Source organism: Gallus gallus, chromosome 2 (genome assembly GCF_016699485.2).
Source record: "Gallus gallus isolate bGalGal1 chromosome 2, bGalGal1.mat.broiler.GRCg7b, whole genome shotgun sequence".
Classification (NCBI taxonomy): domain Eukaryota; kingdom Metazoa; phylum Chordata; class Aves; order Galliformes; family Phasianidae; genus Gallus; species Gallus gallus.
The window spans coordinates 24,794,774-24,815,067 of NC_052533.1; the positions used below are offsets into that span (position 1 = coordinate 24,794,774).

At 41.3% G+C, this 20,294-nt stretch overlaps 1 protein-coding gene across 5 annotated transcripts in view; it reads left to right on the top strand.

Moving 5' to 3' along the window:
• Positions 1 to 1,792: 1,792 nt before the first annotated feature.
• Positions 1,793 to 20,294, top strand: part of GLCCI1 (glucocorticoid induced 1) — a 52,720-nt gene continuing 34,218 nt past the window's right edge. For all 5 annotated transcript variants that reach the window (NM_001012855.5, NM_001398253.1, NM_001398252.1 and 2 more), the window contains exons 1-2: positions 1,793 to 2,690; positions 18,820 to 18,971. In NM_001012855.5, the coding sequence (NP_001012873.3) occupies positions 2,255 to 2,690; positions 18,820 to 18,971 (588 nt within the window). In that variant the 5' untranslated portion in view covers positions 1,793 to 2,254. The remainder of the gene's footprint in view (positions 2,691 to 18,819; positions 18,972 to 20,294) is intronic.

Below are 20,294 nucleotides of genomic sequence, written 5' to 3' on the forward strand. Positions count from 1 at the left end.
TCTTGCACTAGTTCATCTTTGCCTTAATCTAATGTAACTCTGAGCACTGGTAATAACTGCAGTGTATCAATCACTGCCCTATACAGGCAAAGATGTACCTTTTCTCAGCTGATCCTAAATAGTTTTTAGTCTCTACAAGACATTACTGTATCAGCAGCGTTATCTGACAAAACTAAAAACATAGGAAAGCGTGCTTACTATTTAAAACACTCCAGGACTAGAGTGTGCAGACTACTTCTATAGAAGAATGGCTTCTACAGCCATTTTGATGCCAGTGCAGTGAAGTAGAAAAAACAAACCAGATAGACTTCATAAGCTGTGATTAAGCACAGTGCTAAATCCTCAGGGAAAAAAAAAAGTCTCTACAATGCAGTTATAGAAGCAAATTTGGCTCATGTTCGTAGAAGAAAAGACTGGAGTAATGGAAAAATATACAGTTGCTGACTTTTCTTAAAATTAATTTATACAAGTGGCTCTGCTGCCTGAGCACACGTTCATGTGGATGTGAGGTGTATTATTCCTACCCTTTTTGTAACATAACCGTGGTGACTGCATCACATGATGCTAGTGCAAACAAAGTCTCATTAACAGCCCATGAATAGATGCATTTTCCTAGAATACAGTTTCGCACTGGGACTATTGACTGGTTCCTGGGCTACCAGAGGGTAAGGATAGGTACAGACAACCTTGGAAGTATGGGGTAAGGGTAGGAACCTCCTAGAGTGGTAGAAGATAATTTTGAGTGTTTATCATATAACTGAAAAGGGTACAGAGTATATAGTTAATTCTGTGGGACTACTGCTTCGTTACTGTATCAGACAGTAAGCACATAACTTATAAACATCACCCATTCTATTTCTACCTCTTCTCTACATCTTTTTTTTTTGTTTTTAAAACCTGCATTTTGAATCTGAGAAGCATGCACACTGAGTTGACTTCCCCCAAGAAGGAAGACTTGCTCCTTTATTCCTCTTACATCAACCTACTCACATCAAATTCAATGTAAACTGCTCCTGACGGATTCTACTCATCTCCCCAGTCTTATAGCCATCTGATTTCCTAACTATTAAGTTACTTGTCTTTATTTTCTTTCTCTCCCACTCCCTTGTGTTACCAATTCATCTGGTGGGAACTCTTCCTCCTACAACAGAAGCACTTCTCTTAACGCCACTGCAAAACTTTATTTCCCCCTTGACTTTCTCTCTCTCTCTGAAAAGCATTTTTTGACATAAATTAAAAAAAAAAATCTTATCAATTTCATAGAAATCTACACTCAGTGACGACACTAGAATTAGAATTTGAAGAACACCATCCGGCAAAAAGAAAACCTTTGCACGCGATTGGTGTGGGCGTGCTGGAGGCCATCTTTACAGCCACCTCACACCTCGCGGGGCGGCAGGGACAGAAAGGGCTTCGCAGGGGAGGAGTGCCCATTGCTCTGACTGAAAAGCCGAACAGACGGACCTAGAAAAAACCCCTCCGTCCGCCAACCGCCCCCTCGACCCCTCCGCAGGGCACCCGCGGGCCACCACCTCCCACCGGCCCCACAGAGCGGCCCGCCCCGCCCCTCACAGAGCCCGCCTCCCTCAGCGCTGCCACATCCCATTTCCCGCATCCCGCCCCCCCGTAACGCCCCGCCCCCCGCTGCGCATCGCTGCCCTTCGATTGGTTGAAAGCGGAGAGTGACGGCAGCGCTGAGCAATAGAACCAGCGCTGGCGCGGCGGCGCTGCCCAGGGGGCGTGCGTGTCGCCCGCCCCTACCCGTCGCGGCCGGGCGTCGGGGCTGCGCGCTGCCATTCGGCGGTGGGGCGGCGCGGGCAGCGGATGGTGCTCGCGGCGGCTCCCGGTCGCTGGCAGGGGACGGAAGCTGGAGCTGGCCGCGAACGCCTCACCTTCCCCTTCCCCTCCTGTCCCGCCGCCTCCGCGCGCTCTCGTCGCGCCCCGCCGCCGTCCGCTGTGAGCCGGCCGCGCCGTACGATGTGAGCGGCCGCGGGACTCGGCAGCGCCCCCGGTGCCCACGACGCTGGGGCGGGCAGCGATGGCCGGAGCTTGGCGTGGGAGCGGTCGCCGATAAGAAGCGCCGGGGGCAGCCGGGCGGCGGCGCGGAGACTCCCCCGGGCCGGGAAGCGCCGCTCCCGTCCCGCCCCCTCCCTCCCCTCCTCCCCCGCGGCCGGTGCATGCGGGGCGCCGGGGGCAGCGCTCGGGTCCTTCCCCCGCCGGAGAGCGTGAGCCGCTCGGGGCCGCGCCCCCCGCCATGTCCTCGTCGTCCAGCTCCTCGCAGACCCCCCCGTCCCACCACCAGCCCCCGCCGCAGAGGATGAGGCGCGGCGCCGCCGGGTCCCCCACCGCCGGTGGCGGCACGGCCGGGGGCCCCAACAACGGGGGCGGCGCGGCGGGGAGCAGCCGCCTGCTGCAGCCCATCCGAGCCACCGTCCCCTACCAGCTCCTGCGGGGCAACCAGCACAGCCCGACCCGCTCCCCCTCCGCCTCGGTGGGCAGCAACACCGGGCCGGGAGGGGGGCGAGGCGGCAGCCCGCCGCCCCCCAGCGCCACGCCGCCGTTGTCGGCGGGAGGCGGCGCGGCCGAGGCGGGCAGGGTGAAGGGCCGGCAGCGGCGCTCGCCGGACAGCGGCGGCAGCAGGAGGAGCAGCTCACCTGAGAGACGCAGCCCCAGCTCCCCGGTGTACAGAGGTAACGCACCGAGAAGGACCAAGCCCGCTCCTTGCCCTGGGGTGGGGGGGGGTACCTTCGGTTCACCCTCACGGTCCTTAATGTCCTCCCCCCGGGGAGAGGGCAGGTGCCGTGTCCGGGCTGGAGGGCGAGAACGCACCTCGTCCCGCTGGGAGAGGGCGGGAGGCGCTCCCTGTCTCCTCGGAGCCGCCCCCTGGAGTGGGGATGGGGGTCGGTCGGGGGGGGTGCCGGGGCTAACCCCTGCTAGCTGCAGGTGTAGTGCCGCGTGCTGCTGCTGCTGGTGGGTCCGAGCTGTCCCAACCGAGTTTTCGAACGTGTGTTGAAACCGAACCTCGAGCGCTCTGCCCTTCTTCACGGCTCGGTTTCTCAAGTATTTCCTTTTATTTAGCGTTCTAAGGGTTAAAATTATGTAATGTTTTCAAACACAGGCTCCACAGTAAAAAGGAAATTCCCATATTGAAGCGCTTAAAAGCAAACAGTCCGTCTGTCTCCTCGTGATACTTAATACTGTATCTTGGAGGCTGTGGGAGCCCCAGCCCTGTAGCCGGAATGGGCCTCTAAAAGTTTAAAATGTTGAATTGGTTGCTAGTAAGTGCGACTTAACCTGTGTCAGGTTGTCTGCTGATGTGCTGAACGCGTTAAAGTGACAGTGGCCATCTTACCTCCCCCCCCCCCCCCCCCCCCCCGCCAGTCCCTCGGCAGCTGAATGAGGCTGCCTTCGAGCAGCCCCGCTGTGCTATCGGGTATCACGCATCGCCTCTTCCTGGGTGCGCTCCGTGTGCCTCAGCACCTCCCGCTTCTGCTCTCCCTTCCTCCAGCCTCGCTGCGTGCCGTTTCTGTGACAAACTGCGGTCTGTGGTGGTTGCCGACGTGTTTTGTAGCGGTGGGATCTGTTATCTTCTCGCCAGCCCTCCCCCCTTTCAGCCTTAAATGTGTAGTAAATCCCTACAATCCGTAGTAGTTGTAACTGAGGCAGATCAACGTGACCGGGGATGGTCCTGAGGCACGGGCAGCGTTTCGCGAAGGAGCAAGATGTCACTGCCACCTATGTGCCGAGTTAATCTGCACTGTAGTGTCTGTGTTTAAGCAGATGGCCGAATTTGTTATGTTAACATTGGAACAGAAATACTTTGTAACTTCTGCATGAACGTATGATCTTCCTGAGAAGTTTTTGCATGCTTCAAGATGGAGCTGCTCTTCAGTGCTTTTGCTTCATTCAAGCTCCAATTAAGAATTTCAAGATCGTATTTTCCCCACTGCGTGGAGCTTTAAATGTAGATTTCCTTTTTTTCCCCCCTCTCCAATGCTTAGAAAATGCTAACAGGAAACAGAACAAAACCAAAAAATGCAGTGCACATGGATACTGCTACCACTGAAGCTGGTGATGAATGCTGTAAATAATTACAAGAGCCTGGTGCAAAACATTGTAGTGATGCAGTGTGTGAAGGTCTGCACTTACTGTGTGTTGAGAGAGGAATGTGGACAGTTACCTGCAAGCAAGGAAAAATGCTGCAAAGCTGTGAAGTATTTCATTATTACGCATGGATTTTTTTGTTGGAGGGGAAATTTTAATTTTAGAAAGTGGTTTTAGTCTTCATCCGTGGGCTATTTTGCCCTTAATAAATTGGGCTATAAATTACTGCTGAATGACTTTTCCGTCATTAAACTTGTTGGAGCTTGCCTCTTGGTGAGCCGCGCTAGCAGCACACACAACCTGATGCAGTGAGAGTGCAGCGTAGGAAATCATAGATGGTCCATCAAGAAATCCACCCTGCAATCTGTATGCACTGTGAGGAATTTGGACCCCCCCCCCCCCCCCCCCCTCCAGGTCTAGCCAGCTGCTGCTGCAGAAGCTGACATCCTCCAGCAAATCCTGAATGAATGAATGAAAACAACGTGATCGCCCTAATAATGACCGCAGTCGCATACGTCATCAGCTTTATTTTTACAGACATACAAGCACCATTTTCTAGCGGGTTAGGGCAGCAAGGTACACTATTTCTTCAGTCTTGCAAATTAAAAAAGAATACTCCCCCCCCTCCCCCCACCCCAAATCTAGAGCTGTTTTATAGAATTTGGAATATTACTGTGTGCTATGGGCCAGGATTTTTGTCTTTGTTCCCCTGCTTATTCCCCTCATTCTGATGCATGATGTCTAGGTTCTGAAAATGATGTTTGTAGTGTGTACGGTGGTAGTACTACATAGAAAATTGATTGGTGAGCTGAAGGACTGCTGCAGTAATAATGGAGGGCTTGAAAAAAATGCCTGTTTTCAAACACAGGCCATCTTGCTGCAGCTTATTAAACAATGTGCTACTCCAGCTATTTATAGTTCTTATCAGTGTTCAAGTCTTGAGGAAGCTACTTGATTAAGGTTTTTTTTGTCAGTTTTTGAAACCATTTCCCACTGCTGTACAGTGTAAGCTTAGGCTGTAGGTATAATCCTGTTGTTTTTCTCACCAGTGCGAGAGGTCTGTTTGTCTTTGGCTCTGCAGTCTGATTTAGACCGTTCCACAAACGTGCTCGTGCTGGAGGCTGCTTGTGGTTCTGATGGATAGATGTTTTTCTCTTCTTCAGACATCTCATCTTTCCCTACCTCATTCCAGCATTTCTTGAACTGGATATGTCCTATTTTGTTGTAAATATTTTGGTAATTTGTCAGAGGTTTTTTTTTTTGCAAATGATCTATGAAAACACTCCAGCTTTAAGCCTCTACAGGTCAGTGCAACTTCCATTGCAGACACTGACATCACTACTACTACATGAATGAAAGCAGCACGCTGCCTCTGCTCCCATCGTCGTGCTCTCTTTTCTTCCTTCCTAAGATGCCACAGATGTTTTTGTTCTGTAGCAAAATACTGTGTTTATTTGGTATTTTATTTAAGCAAATTTCAGGACTTTGTAGTTCTTAGGAAACCATTGCTGCCAGGATTTGGTTAGTGTTGTTCATGAATGGATGAGAAATCGTGAATGCTATATGCTAATTTCAAGATGCTAAAGCAGCAGGAAAAAGGGCAAAAAAAAAAAACTTACGATACCATAGGATAAGCCTGCAATGTGTGAGGCTATCCCTTCCCTTTAAAAAAAAACACCAACAACACCTTGTTATTCCTTACTCATAGACATTTATAGCCTATATTCATGTTTTAGAGCTGGCAACTTGAAAAGTGGTTGAATGTGACAACATATGGTTTTCTTAGAAGGAATCTATATACTTATCTGATGGCATAAATGTACCAGCAACAGAATGTGAAGCAGTGTGTTTTATGACAAAGGACAATTCAATAATAGCAAGGCAAAAAAAAAAAAACCATCCTTTTTTGAGATGATCAAACAAAATGTATTTCTTGTAAACACGTATTCCTGGTTGCAAGTTGTATTCCTACTTGTGTTACCTGGATAAAATCTGTAGATTCTGATGTTATGTAAAGCAGTTTGTGTAAGTCTAAGGGAGTGTGTTTCCTGTGTAGTTTGTCTTTTACATGGCATGTGATGTTTAGTGTACAAGGAATGTATAAGTGATTTCTGTATGGTTTGATCTCAATATTGTTTTCATCAAATGCTTTGATTTATTTAGTGGTAACTATGGTGATACATGAGAACAATACTGACGCAGAACACTTTAATGTACTCAGCTTACACAGCTTCCATAGGGGATTTTTAAAGCAGAGGTTAGTTTTAAAGGATGTGTGAAAAATACTTTAATTGGTTTGGCTGTTAAAGGTTCCTAATATCTTATCAAAATAGCTCCTGAACAGTTGCCAACATTAGTCAGAAAATGAAAAAACATGCAGAGCAACTGCATAACCCAGGTCTGAGTAATAAGTGTGTGGATCTGTTGTTATGCTAGTAGGTAAGACTGTTGGATTGAGGAGCAGAACAGGCAGTATTGCTGATCTGTTGACTTGTAAGGAATATCAGTGTTTAAAAATAAAAAATTCAGACTTCAAAAGGCAGAACTATTTTTGATATCCTGGATTAAAGCCATCCAATATTTTGGCATCATAAGCATTTATACCAGAGATCAAGATGATCTTTCCTTTATTTCTAACAAATGTAGGTAAGGAAGTAATTTTTGTGAAGCTTCCTATTTCCTGATGCCTGAATAATAGCAGTGTTCCCATAATTGAATGGCCAAAGTAGTTTTGCTCCAGATTTGGCCTTCTCCCTTCCCAAAATAACTTTTGCTGGAGTATTAGATGGTGATATAGAAGATACCAGTTAAATTCAAACCAGTTGTTTTAAAGTTGAAGGCTTTTTTTGTTACATGTTCTAATATCATCACTTCAAATAAGAATAGTTATTAGATGTCCTTAAGCATAAGACAAAGTAGCTATTTGTGTTTCTGGTTAAGATAACTGCAGGAAAGAAAAAATGGAGGAGCGTTTTCTTCATTGAACTTCCATGCTACTGTAGCAAAGCATTAGTTATTAAGAAAGCTTCTCTCCCCCCACACAAATAAACATTGAGCAGACATATATACATATGACCCTTAATTCTTATTCTCTGGGACTAAGCAAATATTAGAGCCCATAATTGAAATTACCATTGCATAGTGAAGCTCTGGCTAATAGGAAAATTTTGTTTCTGAAAATCACTGTTCCCATTTTTTGTCCTTTTCTTTCCCACAAAGGCAGTGGGGTAAATGGAGGCTATCTTAAAATTCAGGTGGTGTGGATCAAGAGAATCTATGGTAGGACCATGAAAATGTTGCTGGTGTTTGCCAAATATGGGCTTGCAGATGAGTTGTTGAGCTTTGCTATACTGCTAAAATTGATAATGGAGAGGTAGTTACTCTGAAGTGGGATTTATGCAGCTACTCTAGGTATAATCATGGGAGAGAAAAATAACTGATGCAGTAATTCTGAAATCTTTGTTCAACTCAAACTTGAAAGAAATAGCTGTAACGATGTGAAACTTTGGAAATAAAATATATGCTTCTTGATGCTTCAGTTGGTTAATATTACATTTTTTTAATGGTACTTTATCAATTGAGTAATTATTTTCATCTGAAGAAGGTTGTAGTTTTTCTTCGTAGTGAAAAATGGAAGATCCTGTTTAAGCCAGTTGGCCATGTCCTATGTAGAGAAAAGCACTGCCAACACTTGACACAGCTGGTTTTCCCTGGACTTAGCATACATTCAACAAGTTAGTATACTAGAGTTTAATGTGTTGAGTAGCATTTTTTAAAGTATCTTTTATTGGTGAAAAGCAGGCCCAATTGTGAAGATAGATTTGAGATAGTTAATTATGTTAATGATGATCATTTTCTTTTAATGTTAATATTTAAATGCATCAAGTTTACTTTTTCAGCACTGTCTCTGACGTAGTCCTATAGTGCCTTAACAATGACCAAAGGCATTTAGTTTGTTCTTCAGTTGTGCTTTATTTTTTCCTTACTAATGTGACTGAAGTTCACCATTGGCTTGGTTTATTTTACCATTTGTGTTGTTTTTGAATCAGGAATTAAATTTTCAAGCTTGAAAATGGCTGACAGGTACTGAAAGGTATCACAATTTGACACTTTTGCACTGTGGGTATCACATGAAGTATCATGATAATATGTAATGTGAATCCTTCTGAATAGCAAGTCAGTCTCCAATTCTTTTCTGAAGCTGGGATCCCATCCATGAGTTACTCCCTCATGGTTGAAACTGAAATACATGCTCTCTTGGGAGTCTGTTCCTTCTCTCCCAGTTATGCAAGTAAGATCTTGAGATCAGAACTTCTTTTATGCCATGGGAGTCCAATCTTTTGGCTGCATTGAGTGAGGAGGAGCTGTCCTGGCCTGTATATAACATACATAGTTAATGTATATAAGTAAGATTACTTTTTAAAATATCTTTTATTAAGACAAAATAAAAAGATGATAAACCCATAAAACCAGTGGGATATTGACATTTTTGTGAAGCTTATGCGACAGTCTGGTTTGATGGAAGTGGATGCATTTAGTGAGTTCTCAAGGTGCTTGCCAGGGATTCTTGACCTGATAGCATTCTTCCCATGCTTCATACGTGAAAGTAGTTGTTCACAACTAGTGATGACGTGAATAAGGTGTGGTTGTGAAGTGGGGAGTATTTTTCTCTGTTAAGATAGGTCTTACAGAGGTCTAACAAAGAGTCATAATCAAATTTTTCTTTTACTTAAATGTCTGATTACAACTCTGTATATCCAGTTTGAAAATTCACAGATAATGTTTTTGTCCAGTGAAAATGGAGTTGGAAATATATGAATTTGTTGATGGTTTTTTTGGCAATCTTGAACCCTGTTCTCAAATTTGATCCTCAGCGTGCATACTCAATTGGTATCTGCACTGCTTCTTATTAGCCACGACTGAGTCTTACCAAAGTACTGATTGTCACACTTAAAAACAGATTAACTTTCCTGGGCTGGAAAACAAACTAGATATGGGTGTCTTTACTCCAGCACTAGCTTTTTTCCACACAAAAAATTTGTAAATAGGGAGTAACCAAACCTATTAGTCTTGGTTTGATGGAGGATGGTTGTGATTAAAAGTTTTCATTTTTTTATGGTAGCAGATCTCTTAAGTGGCTTTTGTATTAGATATTGCTGCTTTGGAAGCAATAGATGCTTTCTGGTAGCTCATAAAAGGTTATGAGCTAGAGTTTTGAAACTTTAATGACAGATTTTACCAAATATTGCATCGGTTAGGTCTTACTGTTACATGTGCCCTAAAAATAAACAGTGACACAATTGTTTGGAAGGGCTTAGCTTTCATTGTTATTATTGTTAAATTGAGGTCTAACTATTTGAAACTGTTTTTATTCTCTGAATCAAATACAAATAGATAATGAGCAGCACTGCTTTTTATGTGCAATTTGTTTTGTACAACCTGAAACTGATTTTACCCGAACTACACATCTTATTTCTTCTTTAGGAAGAATGCTTTATATTTTGCTCAGTAAAGTGTTGACTAAGAATATTACGTTAGCAGTTCTGTCATGGTTTTCTACTTATCTGAAGCCTACCATAGGATTATCCTCTTCTGTCTTCCATTATGGTTCCAGTTCAGATTGTACTTCAGGTGTCCTGTTCCTTGAACTGTGTAAGTCACCTGTTTGAACAAGGGTAGCTTCATCTTTCTTTCCCACATTCTCACACCAGGCATTGAGTAAGGAGGTTAGTTGTAGGCTTATTGCTGAATGTAGTAATACTCCTTGCTTGACTGATCATTGCAGAGTTGCTGGCATTTATACTATGAATCATTTCATCATTTCACCAGCTATATAAATTTAACACTTTATTTTAGGTAAGCATAAATCTGTTTCTTTGAAATTGTTTTCAGTCATGGTAACCACTTAGTTTGGAAATGATTAAATTATTTTTTGCCTTAGTCCATGAACAGTGTACCAAAGCATTTTCTGGGTGACTCCAACAGGATATTTTGAGTATATCAGGTTGTGTGTGTGGCTGCGTAGTTCTTGTGGAGATAAACAGATTCTTCCTGATAATATGATAATGACACTTGATATGAGGAAGTACACTATGGGCTTTATTTGTCATGTGCGGCTTGGGATACCAGAAGTACACCATGCTCTTGCTTGGTGGTTCTGGTTCAGCAGGTGGTTGCTAGTCAACTCTATGAATTCAGTGCTGGTCTGCAGAAACTTGCCCATAATTGCAAACCTCTCTTCTTCCAAATATGACATGTCAGCCATTGGTTGTTTGTGAATAGTGTAAGTGCAGATATAAATGCCTGAGTCTGCGAACATGTAGGTTTCAGGGGCAGTGGTATAATTGCTTTCTATTTTATCACCCCTACTGGGTCAGAAATGTTGCTGGATGTTGCTTTATCACCTTGCACTTTGTTGCCAGAATTCTGACACCAAGACAAGAGGTGCCAGTGAGTGGTTCTGCAAGAACTGTGGGTATGTGCTGTAGTTTCAGCCTTGCTGCTTCCAGGCATCATGGCAGAGCTCAGCTGATGGCTTTTTTTTGGAGTCAGTGCTGAGAAGTATGTTACATAGCCTTTTGGATTTTGCAGCTTTGAGTGTATACCTTTGTATCCAGTATGTCATATATCATCCAAAGTCTTTCTGTTATATAGGGTATCATAACTTTGTTTATCAAGTAGTGGGGAGCTTGACTTGTCCACTAAAAATGAAATCTAGACTTAAGCTGAGTGTCTTGGAGCAGACTTTGAACAGAGACTAAAAATATCAACTAACTGCTTAAGAATGCAGAATTAAACCTTGGTTTACACAGAAGTTGGGAAGCTGCCAGGTTATGGAAGAAGTGGATTTGGACATTACTATAGAAACAATAAAAATTGTATTTTCAAACCAAGTTGTGTTGAAGTGTGCAGTCCTTGCATTGTTTGTAATACTCATTTTAACGTGGTTGTATATATCTACTGTAATTACTTCTAGGGAGGGAATTAGCCTATTACGATTATTCTGTGGAGTCTTGTGATTTTATTTAGAGGTGCCTGTTATGTTTTATGTAGAGTTGGAGGAAGTGGAGAAATCTTTAGCAAAAATGATTAAAACAAAAGCCTCTAAGATAGTAATTATGGAGTCTGACAACTCAGAACATGGGTGAACAGAAGCAGTGGATACACTGGTGCTGTATGTGCTGTAGATGTTAGATGTTAGTTTTTTTACAGCTAGACCTTCTTTAGTTGTTCAAATTTACATGCATATACAGCAAAACAAAATCCTGCGAAGAGGTAAATGATGTGTAAGGCTGAAGTAAAGTTTCAGATTTCCAAAGGAAATAGCTGATAAATTCTACTGACTATGGTTGCTCTGAATGTGGAGAGAATCTGATTTAGTGAAAAATATTTAGCATATTGGAATCTTTAAAACATCAGTAGAACTTGAGGAGCTGACCTGATTGCATGGACATTTGTCTCAAAAAGGCTGGTAGGAGTTTGTGGAGAACCTGAAAGAAAAAGTGCAAGGAACTCAAGATAACACGTCACATTGCTGATCAAAATCTTAACTGAGGATAGTTAAAACCCGAACAGAATTAGTCTCTGCACTCTTAAAGACCAAAACTGGAAACTGTAGTTGAAGCCATTCTGTAACAAGAGAAGAGAGATGAACGATGGTCCGTGTTTGGCTTATTGGAACTAAGAGGGCAGGGTTATTTGGAATTAGAAATTAACTCAGTTTTGATGCAGGTAATAGATTTTAATCAAGTCAGTTGATTTCTTTTGGAACATTTCTAGAAAAGCCTGCTCAGGTTTTCATATTTATTTTAAGCAGTTTATTTGAATAGGAAGTGATATTGTTTGTATAGATGCATGAAGAGCAGATATGATAGTTGTATTTTTAATATGTGGGAAATAGGAAGTCCAGCTCTCAATTATTGAGATGTGCTGGTCCAACTTCTGCTTTGTGTCCAACATCAGAGCAAATTCTAAGGGATAGTGGAAAGCAGTGAGAAACATGGAAGTACAAAATGAGCTTTTCAAACTGTGTTGCGCTCACCCTGTAGTTTTTGTAGGAGAAATTACTTTCTGCACAGGAAGTAGATCTTAATCTGTTTAGGCAAATTTCAGAGCTAGGATGATGAAACCATAGATGAATTTTGAGAGATTTAATTAGCACGCAGATTATGCAGCAAAAGTTGAAGGACCTTGGGAATCAAAATAGCAGAAATGATGTGAGATTTGAAAGTCTAAAATGTGTGTTTATGTATGTGAGGTAGCATTTGATTCCCCTGTGTGGTGTTTGAAAATGCTGGAGGGTGGAGTTGGGTATTGGTGGGATCTCTGGCTGCCAGCATGAAGTGACTAAAGTACTGTGCGCAGGTTGAGTCTTGCAGAGTGAGCAACCTGCTGAGACACTGAGATGCTGCACATGTTTTGGAGCTCCATGCATTAATCTGGTTTTACTTTTCTATTTTTCAGAAGAAAATACTCTTGCTTAATATAAACAGCTCTAGCTAGGAAAAGTGCTTTCTGCCTGTGGTCAGTGGTGATGAGAATGATAACAGTTTTGTGAATGTTCATTGTGACAGTGGTGGTTCATGCCTTTTGACTTTAAGTGTTTGTTTTTTTCAACTCAGAATGTCCGGTTGCATTTTCAAAGAAAGTGGAATTAAACATGTACAAAACCCTCACCTTTCCAAAACTTTAAATTAAATTAAGTATTATGGAAAAAGAATTCCCCCCAGAATAATCCTGTTTATCCAACAAAGGTAGTATTATCTTTAGTTTTTAAATTAATGCCATATGTTTATAATTTCATTCAAGATTTTAATTTTTAGTACACCAGAAGTAGAAAGAACAGCTTTAGTGCCCTTTTTTTTGGCTCCCAGTAGTTTTTCTCAATATTGGATACATTCACCATTCAACTGAACTAAATTAACTAAAATGAAGAAAATGTACTCCCTTTACCTGCAGAAGTGACCAGTGGCTAATGATTGGTTTTGTGCTTCCCTAGTGTTTAGCTACTGAGTTCCACTCAATTTTGCTTTCACTTTTAAAAGTAGGAATGTATTGGAAATACCTGATGTTATTAAATGGTGCTAAGGTTTAGGTCTTTGCATAGTATTTACATCTGAAATAACATTAAAAATACATTCTAAAAATCTGGAACATATAAAAATGAGGGTTTAAATTTACCTTTCAGTGTCCTATTAGAGTGCAAATGCATAGGTTACATCTGTTGATCACAAAAGACTGCTTTGTTCTTAAATGCTTAGTCATTTTATACAGGTCCTATACATGCCGGCTTTAACCTTTGTGAGAAGAATAATTTGGCTTTAGAGGGCTAAAACTTTCTTCCTGATAGACTGTTTACTCTTCTTACTCAGATTAGAGCTTTCTTTCTATGCTTGGTCTCTAGGGATAATGTTGATTTTGAAATAGGAGTTTTGCTCTGAACGGAATCTGGTGTAGGAAAAATACACATAAGTCACGTTTTGTTTGACCTGTAGTTAGGTGCAGTAGGGACATGAGGTAGAGACTATATCTGAGCACTGTGCCTTTCTGTGCAAATATGGAAGGAGTTGTATGGCTTTGAGGAGTCATGCATAAAGCCTTTGTGATGGGGAGGTGCTTTGACCTACTCATTGGATTCAGTGACTGATCAGAACATGTATTGCCTTTCTAGGCTCCTTAGTCATGGTTGTAGAAGATAACTCAAATAGTTGGTTCCAAATATCCTTACTGTGGGTGTTTGTCTACAGTCTTCCTTTGAAAGGACAAGCTATGTTTGCTTGTTTCTTTGTTATAAGCTACCTCTTACATTGATATACTTGCTGTTTCATGCGGTTCAGTTTGAATTCTCCGAAGCCTCATGATGCATAAAAGACATTGACATAACTACTAGGCTGTGAAGTGCTATATGTGGAAGAAGAGCTCCATAATTTCCACATCTCCTGAAAAGTCCATGATGTAGGAAGCACGTTGCTCATGGACCTGGATCTCTGTGACCCTCCTGTCTGGCATGGCCATGCTTACTCACACTCTGTATGTGCACAGCTTCCTTTGTCAGCTTGGCCCTTGAGCTGTTGGATTACTTTGAATGGCAGGTATGAGGTTGGAGACCTGTGGACTGCATTCAGCTTGGTTGTTGGAGACTGGGATAGGTCATGATGCTGTTCTGTGCCTCCTGTTTTTTTGGTCAATTCATGTTATGAGTGATGAGAAGAAATTGGAGTTAATTGTATCTGTCTGTTTAGAGCAGTTTTCATAATGTCATCTCCAGTCATTTTTAGTCATCTAGTCTCAGTTTCTAAAAATGGAAACTTCAGAACTGTCAAATCAAAAAACAATGTGGTGTGTGTGTAATACAGATAGGAAGCTGAAATTACGGTATTGTTTCTAATGGATCAGAATAACTTGAAATGACTCTTGTCATATTCCCCTAGAAGCAAAACACTATAGTGCATTTTGAAGGCTTGAAAAAAACTATTTTGCTTTGTTTTAAGCTGTTAAAGTGATCAAGCTGTTTAATTTTAAATTATGGGAGGAATACTACAATAATGCAAAAATCATGTTTTATGCATTCAGCTGCATACTAGGGTGTTTTTTGAAATGCTATATAAAATCCTTCTTTTTTTTTGGGTGATTTTGAATGAACCACATGTGGCAAACAGCGTGCTCATTGTTGTTCTGCACCTCTCTGAGCTGCTAATACAGTAGGTCAGCAAGTCTGCAGATTTGTTCAGGAACAAGTCTGTCAGTCACTGGCAACTGGGAAATGTCTTTTGAGCTTATAGATCTATCCTGTGGAGTAAAATTTCTGGGTACCCCAAATCTCTCACTAATCCTCTTCTTGAGAGATTTTTGGCTCTAGTTACAAGAGAAAAGCCTTCCTGAGAAGGAAGATGGAATGGTGTTTTTGGTTTTTTTTTTTTTGAGCAGCTTCTAAATCCCCGTTATTCAGTCTTTTCCCCTCACAATCCCATAGAGACAAATTCTGAAAATAAATCTGAAAATAAATACACATTGGTTTGTCCCGCATAATCAGAATGGGAAATGCTATTGAATGTACGTTAGGAGTCAGTATACTATCAATATATACTCACTTAAACAACCAAACAGCCTGAAAAGAACCTAACCGGCATCTTCAAAGGCCGTTGCTCCTCTTCTATCTGAAGGTCCACTTCTGTAGTACCCAGCAGGTCAGTTTGAAATAAAGAAAGAACAAGTGTGTGGAAATGTGTCGTGCTTGGAAAAGGTGTAGCAGAAGAGGGGGATTTTGAGTAGAAATATTTTGGGTAGCCACAAGTAATAGCGTCTACTATCATCACCATGACCTGAGCGTTGGGCTGCCATTCTCAGTAGCTAGTGTGGGTCATCATTTCTATTTCTAGGTTACAATTTCTATTCCGGTGCTGTGTTCCTGCATACTTCATTAATTAAAAAGGATTTACACAGGCACTTCTGAATTACTGGTATTGCAAATTGCTGTAAACTTGTCTCCAGTAGGAATGTCTCAGATGTGGCTCATTCTCTTTCATGTTATGGTTTCTGATGTAAACATCTTCTAGCCAGACTAATACAACTTTAACTTTGGGGGTTTTGAAAGGAGTGCATCACATCACTCCAAGTGAATCAGGAGTCTTGCAGGCCTCGTGTAGAGTGTATTTGGGCAAAATTCTGTGGAAGTTAGTATTGATTTCCTAGGTAAAATCTTGCCAATGAGACTCAAGCTTGGAACTCATTTCGTTATAGCCCTGAAGGTGAACCAGCAGGTTCTGCAGAGCACCAGTAACTAAACTGAAGAGAAACAACATGTCATGAAACTGTCACACCTATACTGTGAAAATCTGTAGTGTTATTTCTTGGTATCATAACCGGGCTTGTCATTGAAGTCACAGATGAGATGAAGAAAAGATTAGGGGACTAGAGTGACAATGTTATGTAGCCTTTTGGTAGAAGACTTCTGCAGTCAGGTGACATTGGTAATGAGATGACAATACTTCTGGTTTTAGGGATGAATGAGTTTTATTTTTAATTCATGTTTTTCATTCAACTTGAGAGGAATCTGTCATCTGAGAAGTTCTCAAGATAATTTTAGTGTTTTGGAGCTGGATATATTCATGCCAAGATGTGAGTGGAAGAGCTTTGGCCAAATTTGAGCTGCGTCTGCTAGATACTGAAAGAGACATGGGAAGAAAAGATGCTGATAAGTGAGCTTTGGATTTAGCTGAAGTAGTTTTTGGGATGGCACTGATACTGGCTTTCAGTCTTGCTCCTTTTCTGCAGGTAATTTGCTTTATTGCATGCATGGCAGAGCACGTTATTTAAGCCAAAACAGGCTGTGATCATGGCTTGAGATTATATGCAGGTTAGTTGCCTCTGTGTTGGGTAGGGAGACAGTCTCTTCATTTTAGAGCAGTAGCAGATGGTTTTATTTGAACCCTATGTCCTTTTCAAACGAACTGTCATGTGTTAGTTGTACTGAATTATGTTTTGCTGGCAGAGAAGTGGAAACCTTTTTTTCAGTCATTCTAGGTGATACAGTTAGAGTTCTTTTGGCTGTTGATGCAGCATGCAGAACCATAATTTCACGCAGCTTGTGTTAGCTGATTCCTGCTGGGAGGTATGATCACTCGGAATTTTACCAGCTGTAGTATTCAAGTGGGCCCTTGTGTCATTTTATGTAAAATCATTTATTGCAAGAAAGGTCTAGCAAAAGCCCTTAAATACATATCATTAAAATTTGTGGCTTATTTTACATAATGCATGAGGTATTTTGTCTTCCTATAAGCGTATGTCTTGCTTTTGTAATTTATAGCTTACTTTTTCAAGTAACATTATACTTAAGTACTGTATTCCTAAGATTATTTGTTCTGGAGGTAGTGCAGAGCTCATTGTGAGATGAAGCATCTCACATCACTGAAAAAGAAAACAAAATTGTTCTGACTTCCTACTACTGCAGTGAAATCCGTTCATATACTGAGTGCTGTCAGATGTGGTATAGTCTGAAACTTGAGTAATTTTTGCCATTTGTGAATATTGCTCAAGCTTCCCTCAGTGCTCAAGCCAGTTAATAGAACACAACACTGCTGTGGTCCTGTTGTTCCTCCTGGCTCCCCTGTGGTTGTTTCTGCCCCGTATGTTCTGTCAGCTCTTCCTCTAATGGTGAAAACTGTGTTATGACTCTTTTTTGCGTAAGTTTTAATTTTCTGTGTCCTTAACTCAGTTTATCACTGTCGCATGGGTTCATGCATCTGCAGGTGTAGATGGAAGGAGCAGACAGCAGTTGAGTTGGCATTGCATTAGTGGTAGTTTTGTTTTATTGGTTTATTCAGCTGAGAAACTGTCCTCAATTTATTTCCTGTGATTCAATAGGCACTGAAAAGTGGTAGGTACTTAAAAGATTTGGACTTTCATTTGCTTAGCTTTAGGGCTTTACAAAGTGTCCTGCAGTTCACTTCCAAGATTGCCATGGAAAAAAAAATAGTAGCTTTTGGTGGTGCTACTTTCTGTTCCTTTTGTAATGGAATTCTGTGATTTCCCAATATAAGGCTTGCTGTTGCCTTTCCTCTGGCTGTAGAACAAGGCACAGGCCTTAGTTAATGCCATGTGTTTCATGTGTGTGGTTTCTGGACTTTCTTGTATTAGTGCAAGCCATGCTCTAATCACTGTGTTAATGCTATGTAAAGCATTGGTGATGGACCCTGTCTTTTGGCACCTAGATGATATAACAAGAGAAAATGCATTTGGAGATCCTTGACCTTGTTTGGCCTCAAAAAAGCGTACTAACAAGTGTTGTCAAGTTTTGAGCAGCAAACAGGATTTTGATGGGTCAGATCATTGCATAGCATGTGACTACTTTGAAAGTAATTTCACTTGCAAACCTCCTTCAGTGGGGGTGAGCAAGATAAGCAGTAGCTGTAATGTAGAGCTTAGACTGGCTTATGTAAAGTCTAGAAAATGAGTATATGAAGTAATTTTGCCTAAAGGACAAAACAAGATGATCCAGAGAGCTTGCCATAAAATTCTGACGTGGGAAGGAACAATCTCATGAATCACTGTACTTTTTGCTGTACAAATGAAATGTAGAAGTGTTCCATGATCTAAGTGTACAGGGAAAGGAGTACAAGACTGTAGGCACTGTGATGAGTGAAGGCAAACATAGTAGCTGCCTTGACCTGGGTGATGTCAGGGCAAAATACAACCACAGGATTCTAGCTTGCTTAGGCCTGTTTGAGATATTGTAAACAATATGGGATGCAATACATGAAAACAAGAAATCTTGTGTGTGTTTCCTTGAGAATCATCCTTCTTGTCAAGATTTGTATTTTAGTGTTAGTACAGCTAAGCAAGCTGACTTGAATAAAAAAAGCCTGAACTGATACTATGTTATGCTTTCTTATTCAAGACATCTGGCTTTCCTGAATTGCATCATCACCATGTTTGTTTATTTTCTTTGATGAAAATGTATCACACAGGTAGCTTTGTTCTTTGCTGATACAAACACATCATGGTGTTTTTTGTAACTAAGTTTTACCTTCTGTATTTTTTTTCCTCCTTTGTCTGATGTTATCTGCATTGATGTAATGGCATTCTTCTTGGCTTAGCATTTAGACAAATGCTTCTGTGATATGTTCCTGCCATTGTCTGTCATAGCTAGCTTTTAACACTTCATGTCAAATGTAGCCTGACTTTTTTTTTTGTTAATTTTGTTCTGGTTTTCCACAGTGGACAGGCCAAAATCCCAGCAAATCAGAACTTCTGGTACCATAAGGCGAACTTCTTCTTTGGACACAATTACAGGACCTTACCTCACAGGACAGTGGCCACGTGATCCGCATGTACACTACCCTTCATGTATGAAAGATAAATCTACTCAGGTAAAAACATAAAGCAACACGGAGATGTTTCATGTAATTGATATCTTTCTGGTAATGCTTTTTTCACTTGATCTGGAATCTTAGCACAACTTAATTCCAAAGGAGGGTGGATTCACTTAATTTCATACATATGTGAAAATTTCATATATTTTCATATATTCATATGTTTCATATATATGAAAATTTCATATATATACTGACCCTATAAATAGGGTTCAGTAGTGTCCTGATCAATGTCAGTTTGTCAGTTCAGAACATGCTACGCAACTGATAGTTAATACTGTTATGCATTGAGTGGACAATGCTCCTGGGAAGGGTTACCTCTTGAAGCCAGACATCAGAATGTGCTTACACAAACTATGAAAGGAAAACAACTGAGGCTATGTATGTCCCAGTACTCCTGGATCCTTCTCAGGGCTCTGTCCTTAGTAGGATCTGCTAGCAGTTGGGCTGCTATGGCTTTTATAATGTTCCATCACTCTTTGGCTGAAAGTTAAATATTCTTGTTTGCCCAACTTCTGGTCACGTTGGGCTTGTTGTCCACAATGTTCATTGCTGTCAAGCAAGTTAAAAATAATTCTGAAAACTCAAATCCCTAATGAAGACATGCATTTTTTTTCGTAGCTTTTCCGGGGTAGGAGCAAGTTTTCTTGATTTCAGTACTCTAAACTAAACTGTTGAAAAATAGAAGGAACCATGTCTTTGATTGTATTTCTAATTTAGGGGCCATGTACTGACAGTTATGTCAGTTGTCTGTGTTGTGATTCTGGTCCATTGTTACCAGTGGTGTCCTGCATAGAAATATCAATACATTTTTCTATCATCTTAACTTCTGTATATAACTCTGTTAAGCCACTAAGACTTTTCTTCATGGAAGCATATGTTGTAACAATGCATATGATATCTTTAAACTATCAAGGATTTTTTGGTCATAACTTCACCTGTAGATGAACAGTTTTTTGATTAATCTTCTGTTTCCAGTGATTTGCAACACATTTGTTGCCCGTTCTGTCTCCATTGCTCACATTGCAACATTTCATTGTTGCAAATGCAAAATCTCTTTGAAATTATTGAAACTAGGTTTTAGTTTTCCATGTAATTTTGACCATTTAGAATGTATAAATGATTTTTCATGTATTTTTAATGTGTTGTTATGCAATGCAAGTCCTCTGATGGGGAAAGGATAAAGGGTAGAAAGCTCAGGAGGAAAAAAGTTTGTGTGCGTTCTCTAAATGTTATGTTACCTGTGTAGGCTGTGGAGAGCTGTCAGCCTAATGTATGTAGCTTTAATATGATCCAGAAGTCCTGTCTAATGAATTTGGG